The sequence below is a fragment of the Mauremys reevesii genome, linkage group 3 (assembly GCF_016161935.1).
Source record: "Mauremys reevesii isolate NIE-2019 linkage group 3, ASM1616193v1, whole genome shotgun sequence".
NCBI lineage: Eukaryota > Metazoa > Chordata > Testudines > Geoemydidae > Mauremys > Mauremys reevesii.
This window is the reverse complement of record NC_052625.1, coordinates 187,260,105-187,285,018: the sequence shown is the minus strand read 5'-3', so window position 1 is coordinate 187,285,018 and position 24,914 is coordinate 187,260,105. Positions and strand designations below refer to the sequence as shown.

The 24,914-nt window shown below is 40.9% G+C and overlaps 1 protein-coding gene across 3 annotated transcripts in view; it reads left to right on the top strand.

Moving 5' to 3' along the window:
• Positions 1 to 24,411, top strand: part of LOC120400258 (protein LYRIC-like) — a 48,896-nt gene extending 24,485 nt beyond the window's left edge. The window contains exons 3-11 of one of the 3 annotated variants that reach the window (XR_005595651.1): positions 1,262 to 1,355; positions 3,545 to 3,613; positions 5,582 to 5,821; positions 7,690 to 7,764; positions 9,644 to 9,742; positions 18,086 to 18,192; positions 21,349 to 21,478; positions 21,988 to 22,734; positions 23,130 to 24,411. Coding sequence is in view for 2 of the 3 variants with exons in the window: in XM_039528703.1 (XP_039384637.1) it covers positions 1,262 to 1,355; positions 3,545 to 3,613; positions 5,582 to 5,821; positions 7,690 to 7,764; positions 9,644 to 9,742; positions 18,086 to 18,192; positions 21,349 to 21,478; positions 21,988 to 22,043 (870 nt within the window). In the remaining variant the exon portion in view is untranslated. Of the gene's footprint in view, positions 1 to 1,261; positions 1,356 to 3,544; positions 3,614 to 5,581; positions 5,822 to 7,689; positions 7,765 to 9,643; positions 9,743 to 18,085; positions 18,193 to 21,348; positions 21,479 to 21,987 lie in introns of all 3 variants that reach the window. The other 2 variants (XM_039528703.1, XM_039528704.1) reach the window with 2 other exon arrangements.
• Positions 24,412 to 24,914: the final 503 nt, after the last annotated feature.

Here is a 24,914-nt window from a genome sequence, read left to right as displayed (position 1 = left end):
AAGTCACCTTGGACATCTTCACAGTCTGCTTTACAAGCAACAACGCACAACAGGATAGGATGCACACATGAGGTAACTGTGTAGTGAGCAAAGGCTTGGGTTGAAGCTGCTCTGAACAACTAAGGAGACAAACCCATAGTTCTTAAAACAGAAAATTGTTCTCCTTCCAGATTAGTAAAGTTTAAAAGCCAAGCGGAAGCAGAATAGAAATTTCTTTATTTTTGTTCTTATTTTAAACTGCCAGTTTGTCTCCCTGGTTGTTGAAAGTGTCTTCAATCTGAGCTGTAACTGCTTGAAAAGCTTCTCACTGTAACAGATGGCAGAGCTCAATAAACACAAGCTCCTGTTTCTTTATTAATTTGCAGTTGATTCAAATGAATATTTCAAGCATATTGCTCTTCTGCTCTTTTTTTTATCATGGGTGCATGGATTTGTGTGAGTTATGAGTTAGAAATTCAATCCTACTTGGTGGTTATCCCATTATTGCATGCGTCGGAATCTTATTTAGCTAATCAGATTGCTGCCTTTGTTTCACTCATGTTACCACAGTGAATGCAGTGAATGCTAGATAGGAAGCATGTTTGAGGAGGTGGGTGTTCTAGCTTGGAAAAGTTGAGAGTTACTAAGGGAAACTAAAATGTTTAAACTTTCTGGCCTAAAGTTAGTGACACAAATTCATATTTAGGTTCCTTCATGTAATTGGCCTACTTTTCAGAGATTCTGAGCACCTACAACAACCATTATAGTCAGTGGAAACTATAGGTGCTTGGTACCTTTGAAAATCAGACCACTTATTGTAGTGCCAAACTCTAAGCATCTGGTGGCCTGGTCTTCTCTGCCTTAGTTTTCCCGATGTAAATAGGGTAGATAGTGTGTATTTCCTACCTCATCGTTCTGAGGAATAATTACTATTTATAAAGTGCTTTGAAGACAAAAAGGGCTAAATATCAATATGCAGCAGGTGTCTGAATTTGAATGCGCAGTTTCTAACTTTGCAGATAAATGTCATTTTGTAGTACAGAGGGTATAATATTCAGCTCTCTGGAGTTTGTAATGAGTCATTCCTTCGATCCCACAATGAGCTATACCTGGGCAAACCCCTGCATCCATGTGGGGTCCCATTGACTTCAACAGAACTCTGTGTGAGCTCATTGCAGGACAAGGACTTTAGTCCTTACTCAGTCTCATCCTCTCTTCTCTCTAATAAGCCTCTAGCTGAGAGATTTATATATATATGTGTGTGTGTGTGTATTTTTTGTAGTCTAAGAAAAAGAAGAAGACCCAGTGCTCAGAAAAGGGGGCATCAAAAGACCATGTCTCTGCTGAAAAAGACAAATTGCCAGAAGAAGAGGAAGGTAATAAATGTGCGGATCACTCAGTTAGCAGATTTGTATTGCCAGAAAGAAGTGAGAATTATGGTGATTAAACATTTTCATAGGAGTGGACAGAACAGGCGCTATTTGGTAGTTGGTATTTAAAATAATAACATTACAAAAGTATTGCAAGTATGACAGATGTCTTTGGACTAACCCCTTCCTTCCCACCGGTGACCTCAGAGAAGGGGATTGCAGCTCTGCTAACCACATCTCTTTCAGGCCGCAGCTTCCAAGTAGACAAGTAGACACCCAGTTGACTCAGGCTCACGGGGCTCGGGCTGAGGGGCTGTTTCATTGCAGTGTAGACTTCCGGGCTTGGGCTGCAGCCTAAGTTCTGGGACCCTCCCACCTCACAGGGTCCTAGAGCCTGGGCTCCAGCCCAAGCCTGGAAGTCTTCACTGCAGTGAAATAGCCCCACAGTCCGAGCCCCGCTGAGCCCAAATCAGCTGGCATGGGCCAGCTCGTGGGTTTTTCATTGCAGTGTAGACATACCCTCAGTGGCTTGTTCTTGGAAGTGGGGCTCGCAGCACAGCAAAACAGCCAAGGAGGGGGTGTGCTTATTCTTGCCAGAGGCACAGTTCCAGGGGAATAACAGGGTCCTGCCTTTGGATCTTGCCAGGTTCACATTTCTCTCTGGCCTCTACAGCAGTGACACAATATGGCTTTTATCTCCCACCCTGCCTCTTGCTGGGCTTGTGCTCGAGGCCCTCAAAGCAGCATCACAGTGTGGCCAGAGTGGTAAAAGCATAGTAGAAACCTGTGGGTACAGACCGATCTGCACAGAAGGCATACAGGAACTGTGGGAGCTCCCAGAGGATTCAGCAGAGGCCAGCACGGGTCTGTTAGCTACAATTTCACTGGAAAATACCTTGTATTCTTTTCCCCAGATAATTTTGAAAATTACAAAGCCTGAGCTTTTCTGGGTTTAAAAGATTATAATGTGATTACTGTGGCCATCACTGGGTTGGAGCCCTTTGCACAGCCGCGTGTGTTAATAGCAAACAGTGGTTCTTAGGAAATTTCAAGGACTTCATTCAAACAGACTTTTGTTGTTTTAATCACACTGAGCAGATAATGAGCTATTCCATCCACAGCACAGAGACATCCTGGAAGAAGTGGGAGGCTCGGCAAAATCAAAGGGCCAGATTCTGCCTGGACGGACAGCTTGTGCCAGGCCCATTCACTTAACAGGGATTAAGTCAGGACAGAATTTGGCTCAATATGTATAAGGGTGATCATAGAATCATAGAATCTCAGGGTTGGAAGGGACCTCAGGAGGTCATCTAGTCCAACCCCCTGCTCAAAGCAGGACCAAACCCAACTAAATCATCCCAGCCAGGGCTTCATCAAGCCTGACCTTAAAAACCTCTAAGAAAGGAGATTCCACCACCTCCCTACGTAACCCATTCCAGTGCTTCACCACCCTCCTAGTGAAAAAGTTTTTCCTAATGTCCAAATCGCATGTTTACAGTCAACCCTGTGAAGGAGCCATATCCCTGAGTAGATCTAATGAGCTAGTCAGGGACTAGTTTAGAAAACTAAGTAAGAATTAGTGTTATATACAAATATTAAGTAAATAGTTTTTTTCCACAGAGTGAGCCCAGGAGCTTCTGGAAGAGGCTCCAAGCTATGAGTCAGATTAATTGACAACTGAGACAGCAATAGAATAGTGCCTTTTTTCTTAGTTAATGTTTTCATTGATGTTGTCATCCAAAGCAATTATCAAGCATACAGGGCACTTGGCTCTCTGCTGTGACATCTTCCCTGAGGAAAGAGGTGTCATGTGGTTTGACTTACACAAAGGGCAGTAAATTATGTGGCGATACATCAGTCAGCCCATATAATAGACAGTATTGCATTGCAGAGTAGTTATATATTGTAGCCTGAGTTTCTGGGAGTCCAAAGTGCCACAGAGATGGGCACACTCTAATGCTTACAAATTAATATCTAGGATTGTACATGATACTAACCACAGTGATTGTGTTTTGTATGTTTGGCCATTACCAAGATTGTTGCAACATGGATTTTATAATCATCACTGGATAGCGTGTGCATGAGAGTATTTCCTTTTCTTTGCCTTGTAAACAAATATGGGTCAGATAGGAAATTTCTTATTCACTCATAGCAACTAGTGGCATGGAGATGGTGAACTTTGTTCTATGTTGCAGGTGTTTGGCAGACTAAGATCAGTAGCCGAGAAAAAAGACACTTAAGGAAAGAACGTCTGAAACGAAAAGGTAAACCTCCAATATATATTTACATGCATGTACAATATATGTTCTGGCTGGGTCTCTCAATTCTTTTTCTTGCCTAGAGCCTATTTACCCTTCAACTGCCTGCCAGTTTTCTTGATAATTTGCTATTCCACAGTAAACATTTCTCATAAAAGGCCATTTGCTAAGGAAAAGAGCTTCAGCTTTTACCTCATGCTTTCATGAAAGCCCACAAAGATATTCTCAGGACTTTGAAAACAAATGAGATTTACATATGAGTTGAATAAGAGATCTGCAGCAGTTAGGTTATCATGCAGACCTGTTGCATTTGTATAACTTCACAAAAAAATTATATGTAACAGTTGATTTATAGAACCTACATAATTGCCTACTTCAGAAAGGTTTCTGAAATTAAGAGCTATTTATAGTAAGCTGTTGTTTCTTTTGCAGCTATAAAAAGGGAGACACAACATTACCAATGCTAATTAAATAATGCTTTGCACTCTCAGCACCTTTCCTCTGACTTATATAGGAAGGACCTAAGTACTTATGCTAATTATGTTCTTATAACTCTGGTATGTGAAAGCAGGTCATGAAATTTATGCTTTTTAAAAAAACCTCGCAATTTAATTCTCCTCAGTAAATCTATTAACACAACAAAGAAATCCTCAAAGATAAATACAGCAGAACATCTTAGAGGCTGGGATGTGAAGTTAGGATTGTGACCCAAAGTGACACAAACATGGGCACTTGTGGGGAAGGAGAGAATTGTTTACAAAGGGGCACCACCTTAAAGTGCACTTAGGTCTCTAAAAGTGAAGATCAGGATGAAAATGACAAACTATGATCTGTACAAATATTTAGATATTTTTGGGACCACCCTCTCCATCACTTGGTCTTTAAATCCAGACTGGATGTCCTTACGAAAGGTATGCTCCAGAGGCTCCATCTTGGGAGGTGCTGAGCATTCTGGCTGCAGTCCAGCAAAGCATGTAGGCCACATGCTTAACTTTGCTCATGTGAGTAGCTCTGTTTACGTCACTGTGACTTGCATGCTTAAAGTTAAGCATGTGCTTAAGTGCTTTGCTGGGTTGGGGCCAGAGTGCTAAGCAGGGACCAGTCCTAATTGGACCACATGTTATTGGGCTATTGGAAATCACTGGGAGATATTCAGAGCTTTAGTTATGTAGGAGGTTAGATTAGATGATCATAATGGTCCCTTTTTGGCATTAAAATATATGAAGCTATGAAATAAGCCCTAATCCTGCTGAGTGCTGTTTGCTGTTTCATAGCAAGGATGCAGCAGTACCAGCATAAGCTGTGTGGAGATGGGGTTAGGATCATTTGTGGCCCCTCCTCCCCACACAAAAAACTAGGGAGATGCTTTGTTTACCCTTAGGTTAAGTTTGTGAATTGCTTTGGAAATCCTTTGGATGAAAGGGGCTATGAAATCATCCTCATCATTATTATTATAATAAATGTCCTTCCAGGTTCTCATTTCTCTGGCAATCTTGAAAATGCCAGCGTTCAACAAATTGTGTTTATTTTTCTTCTCCCATGAACGGTGCTCCATATGCAGGAAGGAAACCTGAAGTTCCCTTTCTTTCTCTTCCTTTAACACTCTGTGCCCCCATCTGTACTTTATGACCTTGAGTTATCCTTCCAGCCAAGGAAGAATGGACAAGACTCCTCTGACGTTGTTTCTTAATCCCCCGAAGGGGTCACTGATGATCTGTGTGATGCCCTCCTTTCCCACATGGGCTGAATGTGCTACCTTCCAAGTACTCTCAGCTTCTGCCAACCTCAGACCATGGGGCTCTGTCTTTTTGCTACTGTATGTGTAAATATATTCAATGGGCTTTGAATCTGGTCCTTAGTGAAGTCAAAGGGCGTCTTTCCATTGACTTTGGATCAGGCCTTACATTTTTGTGTATACTGTACAAGGTCCCAACCCTATTTAAAAAAAATCCATTTTAAATGTTTGTTTTCAAGAAAACCCTAGCAGAGTGTCATCCGGTACCATGGTGGTTGAAGCAGTCTGTGATGGGGATGGGAAAGGAACCGTTTGGCCACACACTGTGAGTGGGACAGAGGACAACAGCAGTAGTGGACAGGGAGCTCTCTGTGAGTCAGGGACAAAGACAGACGGTGGTTCCGCTGTTAGGAACTCAGAAGCCACAGGAGAAGAATCTGAGCCCACACGGTCTGAAGAGGATGTTTTTTCCAATGTAGGTGAGTGTCCCCAGTAAACCAGCCCACTGCAGGAGTGCAGACTTTTGGCAAGGGAACATTCAGCCAGTTCTATTTGTCTGCCTTTATGGCATTTTCCTCCAGCTTGTTCACTGAACAGTGTTCACACTAGACTTTTATTCTAGCATTAAGACAAAGGACCAAAAACAGCTGGGGAGGAAAAAAACTCTGTGGTGGGAGTCTGTTTGCATCAAAGCTTGGGGACAGATTTCTAGATGTTGTCTTCCATTTTAGTAGATGCAAATTGCAGATGCATTGGTGGTGCAGTTTTGTGCTCACAGTATAACTCATTTAGAGTACAAAGTCCATAGCTGCATCTGCAAATCCAAGTTAGTCTCCTACCTCACCTATACCGAAGGTGCTAAACTGAGCCCATAAAAGTCAAGGCCCAGTCAAGAGGCAGCATGATTTAGCGAATAGGGCACTGGACTGAAACTCAGGAAAGCTGTTTCAGAGGTGTAGCCATGTATGTTAGTCTGTATCAGTAAAAACAATGAGGAGACCTTGTTTCAGGACAGCTAGTTTCTATTCCCTGCTCTTCCACTGACCTGCTGTGTGATGTTAGGCAAGTCACTTCTCCTCTCTGTACATCTGTTTTGGCTCTCACTATTGGTTTGCTTCAGGGCAGGGACTGTCTCTCACCACGTTATATTGGTTGTGGCTTGCAGGCACTACTGTGATACAAATAATAGTACGGCAAGGCTGAAAGTTTGGCCTTTAGTATCTTCTGTTTCTCTTCTTAGTTTTGACAGTGTGTGATAAGAAAGTTGAAAAATAAAACAAAATAGATTTGTTGTAGGTAACGTCTCTTTTTAATGGTTATTTTTTTAAAGTCTACTTAATTCAAATCAGTGTCTGATTTTCATTAAGGTCCATCCTATTGGATTGAATTATACACAAGTCAGTAAGGTGATTTGTCTGCAGTAACCCAACAGGCCCGAGATGTAAGATGGTGTAATTTAAGACTCCTTTAAACTCAGAATCCATTACACTTCTAAGATGTACTGATATGAAAGGGATGTTGATGTAACCTACATGCTCAGGAGCCACAAAGTGGTTACCCTACTTTAATTTTCACTTTCTTACAATGTCAGTTGCTTTCCTTGCTACACTCCTTTCTTTGGCCCCATCAGGAGGGATGTGTGTATTAACACCATTTCATACTCCCTTAGATTCAATGGGCCAAATTCCCAGCTGATATGTACGGAAAGTTGCATGCAAATTTATGTGTAAGTGGGTGAGAGTTCAAATTGGAGTAAGTCCATAATGAGTCTAAGTTAATGCACTTTGAGAGGGTCAGACGAAGATATAAACTTCCTCCACCCTAATGGTATTTCTACACTGTAATCTGAGGCGCTGCTGCATCTGGGAGGACAATCAAGTTTGAAAAAATTAGCCTCTTAGGATATGTCTACACTGCAATCTGAGGTGTGACTTCAGCATAGGTAGACATACCCACACTAGCTTTACCCGTGCTAGCATGGCTAAAAATAACAGTGTAGACATGGTGGCACTGGGTTCAGTGTGGGCTAGTCCATACATACCTAGAATCCCCAGACTGCTTGCACAGCCCACGCTGAAGCCCATGCTGTCATGTCTACACTGCTATTTTTAGCTAGGCTAGCACAGATAAAGCTAGTATGGGTATGTCTACCTATGCTGCAGTCACAAGTTAGCTCGCAGTGTAGACATATCCTAAGAAGCTAACTTTTTCAAACTTGATTGTCCTCCCAGCTGCAGTGGCATTGTCCACAGGGTTGGGGAGGAGAGACTGAAACATTCTGAATGTGTCTGTTTGAAGCCACATGCACCAATTCTGAATATCCTGTTGGGTTTGTTTTTTAATCCAGGAACATGGGATATTGCAGAAGCAAAAGCTTATCCTGTGACCTTTGGGACTTTACCAGAGCTGTCCATGGAGTTAAGTGAGTAGTCTTTCTGTGGACACTTTTGATTCACTTCCTCGTGAGTTTTCCATCACCCATATCCCCAGATATCCAGACCCTTACAAATTCTCCTCACCATTAGCCATATTTCAGTGTTTTCTCTGACACCTTGTTCACATTTGAAATCTGATGCTCCGACCTTTTAGTGACTGACTTCAGTGTATTTCCTTGAAACCAGTCCTAACTTTTGTGTCATCCTAGTATGACTTTAAAACTTGAGATGTGTCCTTACCAGTTATTTAAAAAAACATAGAGATTAGCAAATTCCACCATTTGAGCAGTAAGTAACTATGCTTCAGATCAGATAATGAGAAAGCACCCTACTCTCCTCAAATATTGCCCCGCCAGCAAACTCTCTCCCCATAATCCCCCATAAAAAGTTGGGCTTTGCAATGTGTTTTAAAGGCTAGCAAATTCAGGATATTTCAGACCAAAGGAGAAGGGCCAGGAGCCGAAGTCGAGGGGCCCTTGTGGAGAACACCTTGCCAGTGGCATGCTCCTTCTTTACATTTAGGGAATTCCAGTTTGAGAGCCTCTGCTGATTGCAACTGTGGGGAGAGAGGCAGTCTTTCTTGGTCTCTCCCATTCCACTTCAGCTTCATCTGTGCGTTCTCTAATCTCACCTAAAATTGTCTATGCTTCTTCTTTTGGCTATGTAGGCCCTGAGTGGTGCTGCGTTGAAGCAGTGTCACAGTAGATAGCATAACACTGACTTACCAATGTGTAATACCAATGAGCGAAAAGGTAGATATGGGGTTTAGGTTCCTGAATTCTTATTAGAATATTTTGAAAAGACTTGGTCTTGCATTGGTTTGCACACCAGAAACTGCCATTGACTTCAAAAGGAGTTTTGGATGTACAAGGAATGCAGAATCTGGTCCTAAACATTTAGGATATGTTAAGTGAAAGCATACATACATACATACATCATGTATATTGAGCTGTGCAAGCCAAAATATGTAATTCTGCTCCATAGCAAGACATTGCAGATGATACAATGTATAACGTATTCAGTCATATATTTTCCAGTCTTGCATCTCTGAGTCCAGCCTCAGAGATCTGAGGCATCTCATAATAGGCAACACGAGACAGAAAAAATCATTGCTTTCATCTGCATTAGTGAGTGCATCAAAAAGGCAAGCTGCTACAGGGCAGAACTGCACAAAGAACAAATATTTAGGGGAAGATTGAAAACTATGACCTACAAAATCATAGTCTTGGACATGAAGAAGAATAAACAAGAAAAAATATGAGAAGAGCTAATCCATAATACAAGTAGTTTAAAAGATTGATGTGCTGTAAGGAGTTATTCAGCACTTGTAGGAGTGAACTGTGCTGTTTCAGTTACTTGCAAATAATCATCAAGAAAAGCTTTGGCTTCCTCCTTTTTCTCTCTGCCCTACTTTTCATTACATGTAAAAAGGGATAACTATGGGCCTGATTCAGCTCTCTTTCAAGTTAGTAGGAGTTTTACCATTAATGTGAATAGGGAGTTGGATCTGGCTTTTTACCAGGTGTATAATGGATGAGGTCTTTGTTCTGTAGGAACTAAAACTTCAATTTGACGTCTCTGAAAGTCATTTGCCGGCCAGACAGATTACGACTTTGGACAATACATGTTCAATCACTGTTCAGAGGGATATTCTGATAGTAATTTAATCATGTACTGTCCTTGTCCAGCCTTTTAAAATAAGTTCAGTGTTATGAGCAACATAAATTAATTTTTGCAGCTTAAATTCCATAATGCCACAGCTGTGCTGATCAGGAAAGGATTAATTGGCCTTAACAATGTGAATATACCTAAGTGATTTATTTTTTGTTTTGTTTTTTATTAAAAGGCATACTTGTTTCTATTCAGGTAATCTGAAGAGTAAATCATCTCAGGACAACCCCTCCAAATATCATTGGAATGCCAACTTACCCTTCCTCACAGTGGATGATGCATGGCTTGGGCAGCGTATGTTCAATTTTCTGATTGATTTGTTTGTGGAGAGATGAGTGCAGGTTGCTTTTTGCCTTTGTTGTTTGAGCATAAAAAATAAGAGACTATCTACAACAGGGGTTCTCAGACTTTTGTACTAGTGACCCCTTTCACATAGCAAGCCTCTGAGTGCGACCCCCCCTTATACATTAAAAACACTTTTTAATATATTTAACACCATTATAAATGCTGGAGGCAAAGCAGGGTTTGAGGTGGAGGCCAACAGCTCGTGACCCCCAATGTAATAACCTTCCGACCCCCTGAGGGGTCCCGACCCCCAATTTGAGAACCTCTGATCTACCAAGTATCTATTGGCCAGTGGGACTGCTTGCTTGAGGAAGGTTAGCAGGCTTCAGTGCGCACTCAGGGTAAAATTCAGATGGGGCCTGATTTTCTGAAGTGCTGAGTACCCTCAACTCCAGCTGAAATCAATCAGAAGCACAAGTGCTTCTCATGTCTAAAAATCTGGTAGATGGTTAATAATATGGTTAATTGTCATTTCAAAGTCCCTTCTTGCTTCTTTTATAAATAACACCTTAGTTTATTAAAACTGAATGAAGTTTACAAATCAAATTTTTTTTTTAGCATTTATCCTGGTTGTTTACTTTGTGCACTTCTATCACCTTGAACAAGACTATTCATTTTTACTTTAGTTACAATACATTTCTAATCAGTTTCTTTTCCAGGTTCTTATGCTCTAGCATAGTGCTGCAGTATTTGGGTTGTAGACACTTCAGGGAACTGTTCATCTCTTTGTGTTTAAGTTTCTGTTGGATTTTTTTTTTAATTCACAGAAGCATTTTATTTCATAAAAACTTGGGTTTTGCAAAATCTAAATTTGGGAGTAAATTTGACTTGACAGTATCTCTTTAAAGATTTGTTTTAATAATAGAATTTCAACATGAATTTTGAGTTTTGTTTATTTAAACCACAGGGTTAAAGGAACACTATGGATATGATTTCTGTATTTTAAAAATGTGTTACTAGTCAGCATAGGTTATTAAAGTTAAAAACAAGTTAAAGTTAGATTTGCTTTTTACTATTTCATAGATTCCTAGGCCAGAAGGAATCATTGTGACCAGTGTACCTGATCTATTTTGTTTACTTTTCTCGCTTCGTTCAACTTAGATGGTGAAACTAAAGTGGACAGCTTGTAGTTGATTTCACATCTTGATTCCCACACACTAGCACAATTCTGGAATGTTTGGAGGGAAATGGCTTCAATGATATTTTTACAAAAAACAATTTAAAATATATTTGTATTAACTTCTGTCAAGAAACTTATTTTAAAAAACAGAACCTAAATTTGGGATCCTGTTAGTATCCCTTAAATTAAAACATAAGGGGGGAAATCCTGGACCCACTGAAGTCAGTAGGAAAACTCTCATTGATTTCATTAGAGCCAGGATTTCAGTGTTTGAATTTTAGAATCTGTGGGAAAGACCTATATAGATCTTGGAAGGTGAGGCTGTCACAAGTGGTATGGGTATCTGGTAGCTTCTTCTCTCCAAAGATTCATTGCTTCTCAGCTCTATGAGCTAAGATGTGAAAAAAAACCTATCTAATTATACTTCTTCTGGTGGGGTACTGTATCCTGCATGCTTTCTTCCATCTATGGTCATCCTAACTAAAGAGGAATCTGGAATGATTGACTGAATAGAGGAAGCAGATATTAATCTGCTGGCATCTTTCCATTTCAGCCCAGCACTAACTAAGATTCTGGAACAGATGCAACAGCTTGCCTGTCACGGGATTTTATAAATAACATCTTTTATAAAAGAAAAACAAGTGTTCCCAGCCCATTGGACTCTGTTTATTTATCTTGATGGAGCTGTTTAGATGTTCCAGACGCTTGGCATTATAACTTCTGAACATAGTCCTGGCTACACATGAGTAAGGAGGATGGCAGCATAGGTGGCTCATCCGTTGGTACTTTCTTGTATTTTATTTGGCATATGCTACTGTTTGAGCATTTTGTGTTTGGTTCCCGGTTGGATAGGGAAAGAGAGCTCTTCTGCTTCCATGGAATAGCATCATGTTTAACTGACAGCTTGAATATATAGCTGTGAATTCCTCAGCTGTTGCTATTCACTGTACATTTTAATTGAAAGAGGAAATGGAAGGTTTTCTGCACACAGCAGTTTTTTTTGTAATTATTATTATTATTTTTTACTATTTTTGATTTGCATAGCACAGCTTTGATCAGATAGCAGAATGAAGGGGAATGTCACTCACATGTATTCCTTCGATTTAGCTGAGATAATGCCTGGCATTAGGGTTTGTGCTGGCATGTGACTTAGCTCTTTAAACAAGTCCTGTCACCTGTTTCAGATATGAAGACTAAAAATGTCACTTATTACATGAAGACCACTGGATGTTACTCTGACACATCCAGGTGAATACAGTCAATCAATTCCTTTTCATTTCCCTAGCAATTTTTTGGTAGGACTGCATAGTGGTTAAAGCAAGGGCTAGGCGTCATGAGCCTGGGGCTCTATTCTTAGCTCTGCCACTGGCTCCTGGGCAAGTCACCCTCTCTGCTCCAGTTTATCCATGATAATAATAATGACCTGTTTCACGGGTGTGGGGAGGGTTGAAATTTGCGTCCAAATTGCAATCAGTGTAATAGCTCATCTGGCTGGATGACTCTGGAGAATGCAAAAATTCTATTAAGTAAATAGAACTAAGGGTATGTCTATACGACCCGCCGGATCGGCAGGCAGCGATTGATCCAGCAGGGATCGATTTATCGCGTCTAGTCTAGACGCGATAAATCGCCCCCCCGAGTGCTCTCCCGTCGACTCCACCGCCGCGAGAGGCGCAGGCAGAGTCAACGGGGGAGCGGCAGCAGTCGACGGTAAGTTGATCTAAGTTATTCACGTAGCTGAAGTTGAGTAATTTAGATCGACCCCCCGCAGCGTAGACCAGGCCCTAGTTTTTCCCGTCGACCCAGCGCAGTGCAGACACCGCAGTAAGTTGACCTAAGGTATGTCGACTCCAGCTACGTTATTTACATAGCTGGAGTTGCATAACTTGGGTTGACTTAACCCCGTAGTGTAGACCTACCCTCCCACTGCATCTCTCATTACTTCTTCTGCCTGCCAGCCTGAAAGGTAGCTAACTGCCCTCTTGCAGTGGCAAAATAACAGGAAAGTAAGGAGCTTTTGTTGCTCGAGTCTGCTCACGAGAGTCAGTAACCTCTGATAATGTTTATACAAGAACTTGAGAGTTTCGAACACCAGAGTTACAAACTGACTGGTCAGCCTCACACCTCATTTGGAACTGGATGTACGCAATCAGGCAGCAGCAGAAACAATAACAAAATGCAAATACACTACAGTACTGTGTTAAATGTAAACTACTAAAAAAAAAGAACATACTTTTAAAGAAAAGATTTGACAAGCTAAGGAAACTTTCTATGCTTGTTTCATTTAATTTAAGTTAAGATGATTGAAAGCAGCAATTTTCATTTACATAGTAAAGTTTCAAAGTTGTATTAAATCAATGTTCAGTTGTAAACTTTTGAAAAAACAACCATAACGATTTGTTCAGAATCAGAGGGGTAGCCGTGTTAGTCTGGATCTGTAAAAGCAGCAAAGAGTTCTGTGGCACCTTATAGAATAACAAACGTATTGGAGCATGAGCTTTCGTGGGTGAGTACCCACTTCGTCGGATGCATGTGGGTACAAAGTGGGTACTCACCCACGAAAGCTCATGCTCCAATATGTTTGTTAGTCTATAAGGTGCCACAGAACTCTTTGCTGATTTGTTCAGAGTTACTTACAACCTCCATTTCTGAGGTGTTCGTAACTCTGAGGTTCTATTGTAATACATTATTTATATAGTAATCCTAAAGGATCTTAAGGCACGTAACAAATTACAGAGTGTGTACAGAAATCACTTCAGCTAGCACTGAAAAGCTCTCCAAGTGGCATGTTCTAGCAGTCAAACTATGCCTATGCTAAGCACCCCGGTATTCACACACTACGCAGAATTGTTACAATCTCTGTACAAAATATGAGGTATCTTGTGAGGTATCTTTTGAGAACCAGTAACTCACTGATCATTAATATTCTTGCATGATGTGTGGGTATTAAGATGTGTACTAGATTTATGACTAAAGTGTGTATAAGCCAAACTTGTCAGGGGAGCTGGTAAACAGGTCTGCTTAGACAAAGGAATGTGTATTTGATCCTTTCACCAGCCTGATCTTCAGGGGAAAACAGTGAAGGTCCGTATTTACATATAAGCAGTAAACAGGACCATCAAGACAGCAGTGGGAGGAGATGGCAGGAAACAGAACAATTTGCATTTCAGCAAACACAAGTGGCAGAGTTAAGAGCATGGAGCTTCCTTCACCACCAGACTCCCATGTCACCTCCCTTACAACTTGAATAAGCTTTACTTTCAGGAGCAACCTACAGAAGAATACACTGCAAAAGTTTGCTGGCCTATAAAGACAAAGGGGGCTGAACCTCAAGTGATAAGCAATTGAATCAACTGATTGTATACAATGTTACCGTATTATAAGTGTGTAGAGTGAGGTCTTTTCTGAAAGCTAATGACACACTGGTGACTAATACCATTGTGAAATGTCTGTATTAACACTATGAGGAAATGTGGATACTTAATGATATTATGTTTTAAAGTCTGTGGCCAAAAACAGGGATAAACAAATTCCTTCCCAGTCAGGAGAGACAGCAGCTATTTATCTGTCTCCTATGTAAATTAAGCATGGTGGAATCAGAACAATGGAAGGACTATTTACATACAGAGGGGATGGGAAGCCCACAGGAAGGGAAGAACAGCATGAGGTCATCCTGCCTCTTGAAACAAAGTCATTGAACTTTGGGAGATATAAGCAATGACAGAAGCCACCTTTGGCATCCATCACTAGACAGACACAAGGAAACAGAGCTCTTGCAAGCTGAGAAAGATGGGTCCTTCAACCAAAGGGTGGGTTGAAGTCACTGGAGAGTGAATATAGGAAACCTGCTGAGGCAAAGATTGTACTTTCCTAGATTAAATTTTAGACTTTTAGATGCATATTTTCACTTTTATTTGCTTGTAACCGTTTTTAACTTTCTCTTGTATACTTGAACTCACTTAATACCCTATCTTCTTTTGTTAATTAACTTGTTTTACTAGTAATCGAAACCAACAGAGCTGTGTTTGAATTAAAGTGAATGTTAACTCCAGCTAAAGTGGCAAGCCGAGGGTTTTATGTCTTATCACTTCTCTGACCTGTCCACAAGAGGGCTGGATATTGCAGAGCACATGGTTTTGTGAGAATTTTAGACTGTGAGTGTGTTGGAATCACCTTGCTAGTTGTAACCAAGGCTGGTAGAAGCCAGAGTGTGACTGTGGTGTGTTGCTGGCAGGCTGCTGGAGTCAGAGTTACTGCACCAGCTGCAGCTATACATAGACACTCAGGGTGTGACCTTTATGCTTGTAGGCTGGTTGTGAACATCTCAGGCAGGGAGTTATAGTAGCAAAGCATTTGAGGCATCCAAGGTTGCAGGGCAAGTGATGACAGAAGCTTTCACTGGTCTGGATTGCACCCCCAAACCCCATAACAACTGCATACTGAATCACCAGAGTCTTCCTGTAGAAATACTTTGGTTTTCTTGGACGTCTCCCATTGAACTGTTGACCAGGCCAGGCTTTACTCTGTTTAGCTTTCGAGAGATGGCCCAAGATGGTACAGTTGCAGATCTAAAAACACTGGTTGTGTTACAAAGTAATGTTTATAATGCTATTACAGGAGGGTTTAATGCAGCTGAAAGGTAAATATGCAGTAAAACTGAAAGGGTCTTAAGCCAAAGCTTTAGAATAAGTACATTTAATTCTTTTTTTCCCCTGTAAAATCCAACAAGTTATGAAGATTTTTTATAATGAAATTCAATTTATTGTGAGTTGAATTTAAACGGCTTATGATATAACAGCTTTAAGGATAGTAACTTTGAGGTAAATAATAGTTATAACTGTATCACTAAGGCTCTGATCCTGCAAACACTTACCACATGCTTAGCTTTAAGCATATACATTGTTCCAGTAGGGTAATGAGCCATTGGGATTACGCATATGCTTAAAGCTAAGCAAGTGGGTGGGTATTTGCAGGATCAGGGCCCTATTTAATATATTACTATTAAAATGATGGTTTATAATACATGCATCTTACGGTATAGTCATTCTTACTTTCACTCCAACAAACTTCTTCCTCACATTGGTGTTCACTTGCAGTTCAGTAAGTAATATAGTAGGGAAAAGTTAAGTGTAGCTATACAGAATAGCTGCCTCATATTCACAATTTATGTTCGTTTATTACCCTCTCTCTCTAAAAGCAGCAAAGAGTCCTGTGGCACCTTATAGACTAACAGACGTATTGGAGCATGAGCTTTCGTGGGTGAATACCCACTTCATCGGATGCATGTAGACCAATGAAGTGGGTATTCACCCACGAAAGCTCATGCGCCAATACGTCTGTTAGTCTATAAGGTGCCACAGGACTCTTTGCTGCTTTTACAGATCCAGACTAACACGGCTACCCCTCTGATACTCTCTCTCTCTAGATCATTCATTTGGACATGCTTTCATCTATTCTAGATGTGTTCATTTACCCAGCATATATGTAATTAGATTGACTTTTTATAAGACAGTGTATTAGAAAATGTTTCCTTCCTTTTGATTAAGAAAAGACATGTGAGTGTCTGGAGGATGTTTTTAAATATAAAATTAGTTGAGCAATAAGTTTATCATGATTATATTAAATTGGCATCAAGTTGGAGAAAGCAACCTTTTGGAAAAGTTTTTTCTTTTATTGCTGGTAGCAGTGTTTTGATACTGGTACCTTTTCAGTGTGAAGAAGCTTTTTCTGCTAGCTCAGGGTTTATTTAAATTTGTTGTTATTTCAGGAGACATGGTAGGTTAAAAGTTTTATGTTTCAAAAATCCTTCTCTCTGTTAAGATCTGAGGAATTTAGAACTGAAAAGGGTTTTTTAAAAACTCAAACAGAACTTTCATAATTTTATGTTGCTTTGCCTTTTGCCCTTCACGCAGTTGGGACAAAGAAACTAGACTGGTCTGTTTTGCTTTCTGGTTTTCGGTCACTAGCACAGTGATTCTCAGAATTGTTGGTGGACCCCTTGCTGGGAGTCTGTGAAGAGCTGGCATGTAGGGCTAGACTTTCAAAGGTTTTAGGCACCTAAAGTTCCAGATAGGTGCCAAGGGGGATTTTCAAAGATGCTTTTGCACATTAGGCACCTAACTCCTATACAGTGAATTGAAATCATTGGGAGGTAGGTGCCTTTGAAAATCCCATTGGGCGCCTATCTGCATCTTTAGGCTCCTGAATAACATTAACAATCTGGCTCATGATACTGCAGCTACTTCTCCTCCTTGTTTGCAACTATGAGACACAGAATAGACAGAAATGGGCAATCTGTGGCCCACTGGCTGCACGCGGCCCGTCAGGATAATCCGCTGGCAGGCCACCAGGCAGTTTGTTTACATTTGCACGGCCGCCCGCAGCTCCCAGTGGCTGCAGTTCGCCATTCCCGGCCAATGGGAGCTGTGGGAAGTGGCAGCCAGCACGTCCCTGCAGCCTGCGCCATTGGGAGCTGCGGGCGGCCGTGCAAATGTAAACAAACTGTCTGGCAGCCTGCAGGTTGCCCACCACTGGACTAGATGGAAAAGGGAGAGGAAATCAAGAGAGTGTGACTAAATTTCTTTCAGAAAAAGAAAAGATGCATTGCATTGAGGACATTTACAAATGCCTAAATCCTTTCCTAATATTAAACTGTCCTCTGAGCAATTGCTTTTGTTGCTATGGGGATTCTATGCCATTGTGAATGGAAGAGGAGATAGTCCAGGAAACAATATCTCTGTTAAGATGTGGACCAGTGCCAGCCCCTGCACTAACATCATGCTGCAGTCTCTGCAGACAGTTCAGGGAATCCCCTAAAAATAAAATGTTCTCAGTGAAATGAAAAAAATAATAATAATTGAAAACATTTCTGTTAATATCAGATTTTGTAAAGCCTGTTTCCCAAAGGGGATGGTGAAAGAGACTTTTATAGACTGTCTGAATGTTTTTGTGTCTTCCTTTAATTGTGTTTCTTGCCTGAACAATGTAATCCCTTGTTGTGCATTTAATGTTCAATTGATACATACATTTTTAATACGATACAAATACACAAATTCCCTTGTGCAGACAGTGAGTCCTTAGATGTTTTAAGTAATGATTGCTTTGCTAGTACAGGCCGAGGAAGTAATATTTATAGATTTGAATGTAATTCATTCATGTGCTTATATTAACAGATGATCCCTTAGCAATTGACCTCAATTCCGATTGGAATGCTCCCACAGAGGAGTGGGGAAACTGGCTGGGAGAGGAGGAGACATGCACAGGACCAGAGAGCGAGAAGGTGAGGAAATGATGTAAGTGAATGTGTGAGCATTACCATGTTCGATGAAAAGCAATCAAGGACGAGCCTGGGCTGGATGGTGTGTGAAGGAGCTGCGCTGCAATAGAAGATCTTTCACCCTAGGAGAGGCTGCACTGTGAGATCACCCCTCCCCGACCCTTTTGGGGGCATCTAGTGCTGCAGTGTGCACAGGCACTGCATTCCCATGTCACGCTAGGACTGGCCCAAGGGCACAGTGGGAGGAAAAGGTTCCTTGTGCCAGTTCCTCCTCCTCTCATTGCCATGTGCTTACTTTTTGGGACTAGCTGCAATCCAGCCTCATAAATCTAAAGTCAGCTGATTTCTGTGAGTTTATCATCAGCGTGACGGTGCTTTCACATGCAATCAGTGTTCAGTCCGTGCACGGTACGTTTGCCATGCTGCAGAAAAGCACTCCTACTGAGGCTGACATTCCACAATGTCTGAGCCCTAACTGATCAAAGTCCACAGCTAACACAAGTAACCTATTTTCTCACACCTTCTCATTTAGATCACAGGTACATATTCAGATGAGAGAATTGAGTTAAACTGACATGTTCACAACTTGGGCGGACAACCCAAGGCACAAGTCTTGCTGATTGAACTCCTTCTTCTACCAGAAACCCAGGCAAAAGCTGCCAAGTTTATTGACTAGCCCAGGCAGGACTCTTTGAGAGTGGATGGAGAAGATCTTTCTGAGCTCTTTGCAGGCAGCTCTCTCAGACCAGTCTATGAGACCCCACTTGGGCTGCTTGTACATGAGTCAGAGGCTCTAAAGAGAGTTTCCATAGAAAAAGGACCTGCACATCCATTACATCAGCACATGGTCCTAGGGAAAGCTGTCCCCAGCCTCCTCTAACAAAGGATACTGGGTCTTCAGTGCTGCCTAGGACTTGCCAAAAGGCAGAGAGGAAATTTGTTCCTATCTCTCTGAACATGACCAGAAAGAAAGTAGAACCCCAGGAAAACTTGGGTGGAGCTGAAGTGACACCTTTGAGCTTTAATTGCTAAAAATGGATGCAGAAGGCCTTCTCTGCTGTGAGGATCTGAGCCCCCCCCCGCAAAAAAAGAAAAAAAAAGTTGTAAGTATAGTGTCAAGGGGACCCTGTCACAACATGGTTATAAAATAGTTCGGTATTGCAGTGTAGATAGGAACAGGCTGTGTTAACCATGGCAAGCCTAGTGCTGTAACATGTTTCTGGGACATGTTTAAAACACACTTCAACCCTGTCTGCACTGCAGTCCTGAGCTAGGTTTTGACTGAATTGGGGGGCTGCAGTGTTGTAACCAGGTCACCTGGCAGAAGTTTCCATAGTATAGATGAGACCTTGGGTACCAGTTAAGGTTAAACAGGAACAGCTTTATGCCATTTACAAGTTTACACAGAGAGAGTTCTCATAGAGAGCCCTGCAGGGTAAGGAAAATGTCATCTCAGCACAGTTGGTGTGGTAGGTGTTACAAGTCGCAACTATGAAGTGAGAATACCGGTTGGCCCACCTGTCTGAAAAGTACTTGCTACTCTGCGGAAAGGGATGTGGAGAAAACCAGCCAAAATATATTGAGTTTTTAATTGACTTTAACAACAGACATCTGGACTTAGTAAATTAACTCTGAACATTTACAGCAGTACAATATTCTTGGCCTTCCACACATCCTATAAGAGTCCATCTGTGGGATTGTGTACCCAGGATCTAACCTTCGGGACTTTTTCGCTCCTTCAGCTGCTTGGGCTGCAGTGTCTGATATTGCCCCCAGCTTACGTTAGAGCAACCTTCAGAGTGCTCCAATTTATGTCATCTGGTATTGGCCCCCAAAGGGTCGTTGTAACTGCCAGGAATCTCTGGAGTACAGCCATGCCCTTTTCCCCTCAACATGTCCCCTACATTGGCGTTTTTTTGCAAGGTGAGGAGGTAACGTAAGGTATGTCTACACTGGAGCTGGAAGGTGTAATTTCCAGCCCAAGTGGACATACCCACACTAGCTGTGATTGAGCTAGCCTGCTAAAAATACAAATGTAACTGCAGTGGGCTAGCTACCCTGAGCATTAACCTGTCTGAGACCCTGGACACCCCTAGTTCCAGTTATGATAACTCGAAACCACTTGAGGCTTCCCTACGCAAGGGGAATCCTCAGCTGTCCACTTACACCAGCTTTAAGTCATCTGTGTGTTGCTGCAAAGTTAGCTTTGGAAACATAAACCAATGTGACATGATTCCTAGACTTGGAAGGAACAAACAGCTAGACTCCGTTTTTGCAGCAGCAGGCTTTGACGTTGGAGAACTAAAAGATCTCTCAGTCACACAAACATTAGTGTCAATTTAGTCACTTAAGTTTGGCATGTACATCTCTACCTCGGTATAACGCTGTCCTTGGGAGCCAAAAAATCTTACCACGTTATAGGTGAAACCGTGTTATATTGAACTTGCTTTGATCCACCAGAGTGCGCAGCCCCGCCCCCCCGGAGCACTGCTTTACCACATTATATCCAAATTTGTGTTATATCGGGTGGCATTATATCGAGGTAGAGGGGTATCTCCAAGAACTACCTTCATAAATCACTCCAGAATCCTTAGGCCTGCCATGTGTATAGTGGTGTGATCATGGGGGACAGGAGTTGGTTACACTTGGGGGAGAAAGTGGCAAAAACTGGTTTTCAAGCTAACCCCAAATGTTGATGCTGGCTGCTGTGCAAGTTATTCATACAGAAATAGATATAAATAATGTAAACTTGGAAGTCAGAGATCCAGATATAGCTGTTCATCACAATCTCTGTGCCTCATCAGTGAGTTTTGTGGACTGTTGCCAGTTAGCAACTTGCAGGATTGTGGACTAAAATTGGACTGCTCTACACCTCTCCCTGAAAGCATTTTGCTCCTCTTCCATGCACTGGGGATAATAAGGGCAAAGGTAGTGAAGAGAAAAGGTTATAACACTTGACTCCTGCTTACCACAAACATATAGTAGTTGGGTAGATGACATGCTGTTAAGTCTAATCCTTTTAGAATTAGATTTGTCCTATGTTTCTTTTAAATACTCTAATTACTTATTATATTTGCTTTTTTCATATTTTATACTTGCATATACTTCATTTAATTTATATGCTTAGTTAAGCATATTATTTCATATTTATTCTTAAAGCCTCAGCAAGGTTTGGAAATGAGAACAGAGGAAGGTCGAAGGGAGTTGATATCTATGAAACACAGTAGTCATGCTACCTGTACCTCTTTTAAAATACCCCAAGACCCTGCTAACAATTTACCCCATAATGGTAAGTGATTATTTTTGCACTTTAGAGAACTGTGATTTCAGAATTTTTGGTAATTCAAGGAGTGTTCATCCATTTATTTATTCATTTATTATTTTAACTAAAATGTTAATCGCCTTTTTCTTTAGATGTATATGTTCACTTTTACAGAGAAGCACAATAACGCTGTTTAATCAGATGTTCTTTGACAAGGCCTGCATCTGCACCTATTGAAGTTAATGACAAAATTCCCTTTGATTTCAATGGGAGTAGGATCAGGACCTATGCAGGATTTTTTTAACATGGAACAGGGTGACAGTGATAGATATGTACTCAAAAAGCGCACTGAAGTTACTGAAAGTCCTTTCATTGATTTTAGTGTGCATTGGATCAGGCCTGGTAAGCAGGTGTCCACTGAGAAATACATATGCACAACATGAAGGATCATACTCTGGAAATTGTTTGGATTTTGTCCAGCAACATGATTTTGGTGTGGAAGCTTTTTATAATCTGTGCTGCTGTTTGCATGGCAGATGTACCTGATAAAAAGGAGAGGCGGAAGAGGAAGAAAATGAGGAAAGAGACTTGATGGGGCTGTGTAGCTGACAGTGTGAAAACCAAATAGCACGTGTGCTGATTAGCTGCAAGAGTTCTGCTTTCTGTGGTGATGCACTGAGCCCAAAGCAAAGAGAGGATCGAGAAGAATCCCAATAAATGGGAGAAGAGGAGAACAGGAACAGAGAGAGAGAGAGAGAGAGAGTGTGTGTGTGTGTGAGAGAGAGAACCATGATAATGTGTGCAGGAGCTGGTGTTGAAACAGGGTTGCTGTTTAAAAACAGCCCACTGCCCTTGATCACTTAAAGAAAACTATTGAGTAGGTTTTAGACCATTTACATTAAACTCTTCAGTGTCCTGTTACTTATCAAGTTGCCATGTTGTATGACATTATAGAATTAGTCAAAATCCATAAATGACCACGATTGTATTTAGATTCTATAGAAGATCCACCCTTTATTCCAGCCTCCATTTGCAATTTAAAATGTGATGTGTGCAGATGTGCTCACTGACAGGTTAATAATGTACAGAAGGTGGGTGGTACATGCTAAAGCAGCTATAAATCATAAGAAAGCAGTTGTTAGACCTACAAAGAACAGCACCACTCACCCGCAAATCTTCTCTGAATCTTTTTAACCCCTTGCAGCTGTTGAAGTTGGATTTTTACCTAACACAGTGACATTTTAATGTATTTCAGCTCATACGCAGACCAGTTGGCTCCAAAGGTGGAAATTTCTAAAGGAGATTTTAATTTACTTAGAAAAGTTGTGTAACTTTTCTGTTTTTGTGGTGGGCTAGAGCTCAGTAGCCTGTATGTTAAAAGCATGATCTTTTTGCTATAACTGTATTTTAGCCTGAGAGATCTTGTTGAGGACATTTTTCCTATCTGCAGATTGGCAGTTTTTACCATTTTATTACTTAATTTCTAATATTATAAGCCAAGTATCTAGATGAAAGTTTAAAAAAATGGTTTTTATGGTGAAGGGCATATACTTCTCATCTTCAAAGGGCTATTTAAAACAGAAAATATCCAGTATTGAAAAACAAATTGTTCTACCTTAAATGCCAAGAGTCTGTGAAAGGTGTGAGATTGACACCACTGGTGACTCTTTATCCACAGAACATCTACAGCACAGCAGTAACTATAAATGCTTTCCTGTACTCCCAGAGAATATGCCTCAACCCTGATCCATCTTGGCAAGGCCACCTCGATGCGTGAGATGATAGTTATTCAGTCTCTGTGCCTATTCAACTATGTGCCTCTGATGAAACTGCTAAAAAGGGTTCCAGTTACTGTTGGGTGTAAAATTGACATTCGTTCCCAGTTAGTCTGACATCACAAAAGTCATTTCACATAGGCCACCATCAGCTGTTAACAGTTTGGAGTCGTTACCAGCTACACTCACACTGGAACCACTGAGCTAGAGGTAAAAAGCTCCATACCTCAGTAACTTGAACCACACAGTCCCTGTTGCCAATGTATTTGTGTAAGTGTAATCTTATCTAAAACCCTGAGTGCTTACATGTTGGCTTTCACCCATGCTGTAGGATTTAAAGCATTAGTATCCCTTAAAGAAGCTACTGCACAGAAATACTGTATTTATCGATATATGTAAAAGAGCAATTATCCTATGGTCTAAGCACCTTTGACACAAATTAAATATACAGTTAATCAAAGTAATACCAGCAGCTAACCTACTACCATAAAACACACACACACACACACAGACAATTGCCCCATCTAGCTACTTCCTCACACAGAACCAGAGATAATAAATGAGCCTTGCAATGTGCCCTGAGGGTGAACAAAACAAGGTTAGTTCAGAGTCAGACACACAGTTGTGAGCTTTTTTCCTGTCATAGAGGATATTTTTAAGTGAGGCCATTCAATAATACACTTTAGAATTTTCATATCTTCATGCTTACATATCAATTAAGAGAAAATATAGGCAATTAATGAACGAGGCTAATAAAGCAAACAATGTCTTCCTTGAAAAGCAGCTTGTTAATACCATATGCATAAAACTAACAAGAAAATACTTGACCTTGTTGAGAAAACAAATCTAGTGAGGATTAGGGCTTAGAGGATGGATTAATTAAATATGTAAATAACAGGCGAAATTCTAGCCCCATTGAAATCAATGGCAAAGCTCCCATTAATTCCACTGTGGCCAGGATTTTACCTGAAATCTTTATTTAGCAGCAGAAGATAATTTCCATTGCTGAATAAAAAGAGAAAATATCTTAATGAAAGATGTAAGAGAAGTTAAGGTTGGTAAACTCAGAATTTCACCTACCTTTTCTTATATGTCTGTCTGCAAACTTTGCAATGTTCATGTAATGTTGTTTTATTTCCAAAGTGAAATGTTTTATTTTTTTTCTAATAAAAAATATTAAAATCACTGGCAACAGCCGAGTAACTTCTGAGCAACCCTCCAGTAACAAGCGTGTGTTAGAGAGAAAGAGAGGTGGAGGAAAAAGCTTTTTGGCAAGGAAACATTTCATTTTCAGGCTTCCACAGGGATATTGTGAAACAATTTTTCAAGAATGGGAAAATCTCTCAACAGTGTTTTTTTTAAGGAAAACTTATTGAAGTTTTTATTTTGTTAGAATAAAAGAACCCATGCAGTGGGCAAATGACATTCACTTGTACAGCTGAGAGTCTGACAACAACAAGAAACAGATATGGCCCAGTTCTGTCGTGTTTATTAATACAACTCCCACTGAAGTCAGCTGGACCGTGGCCACATTAGCAAACCCTGTAACCATATTTCCCCACTAGTGCAGCTTCCCCAGTGGTAGTAAGTGGTCACTGTAATGTAGACAGAGCTCAGATGTTCATACCATTGTATCATCTAACCTTATGTCGTATTAATGTGGAAATGAATAGTTATACAAAATGCCA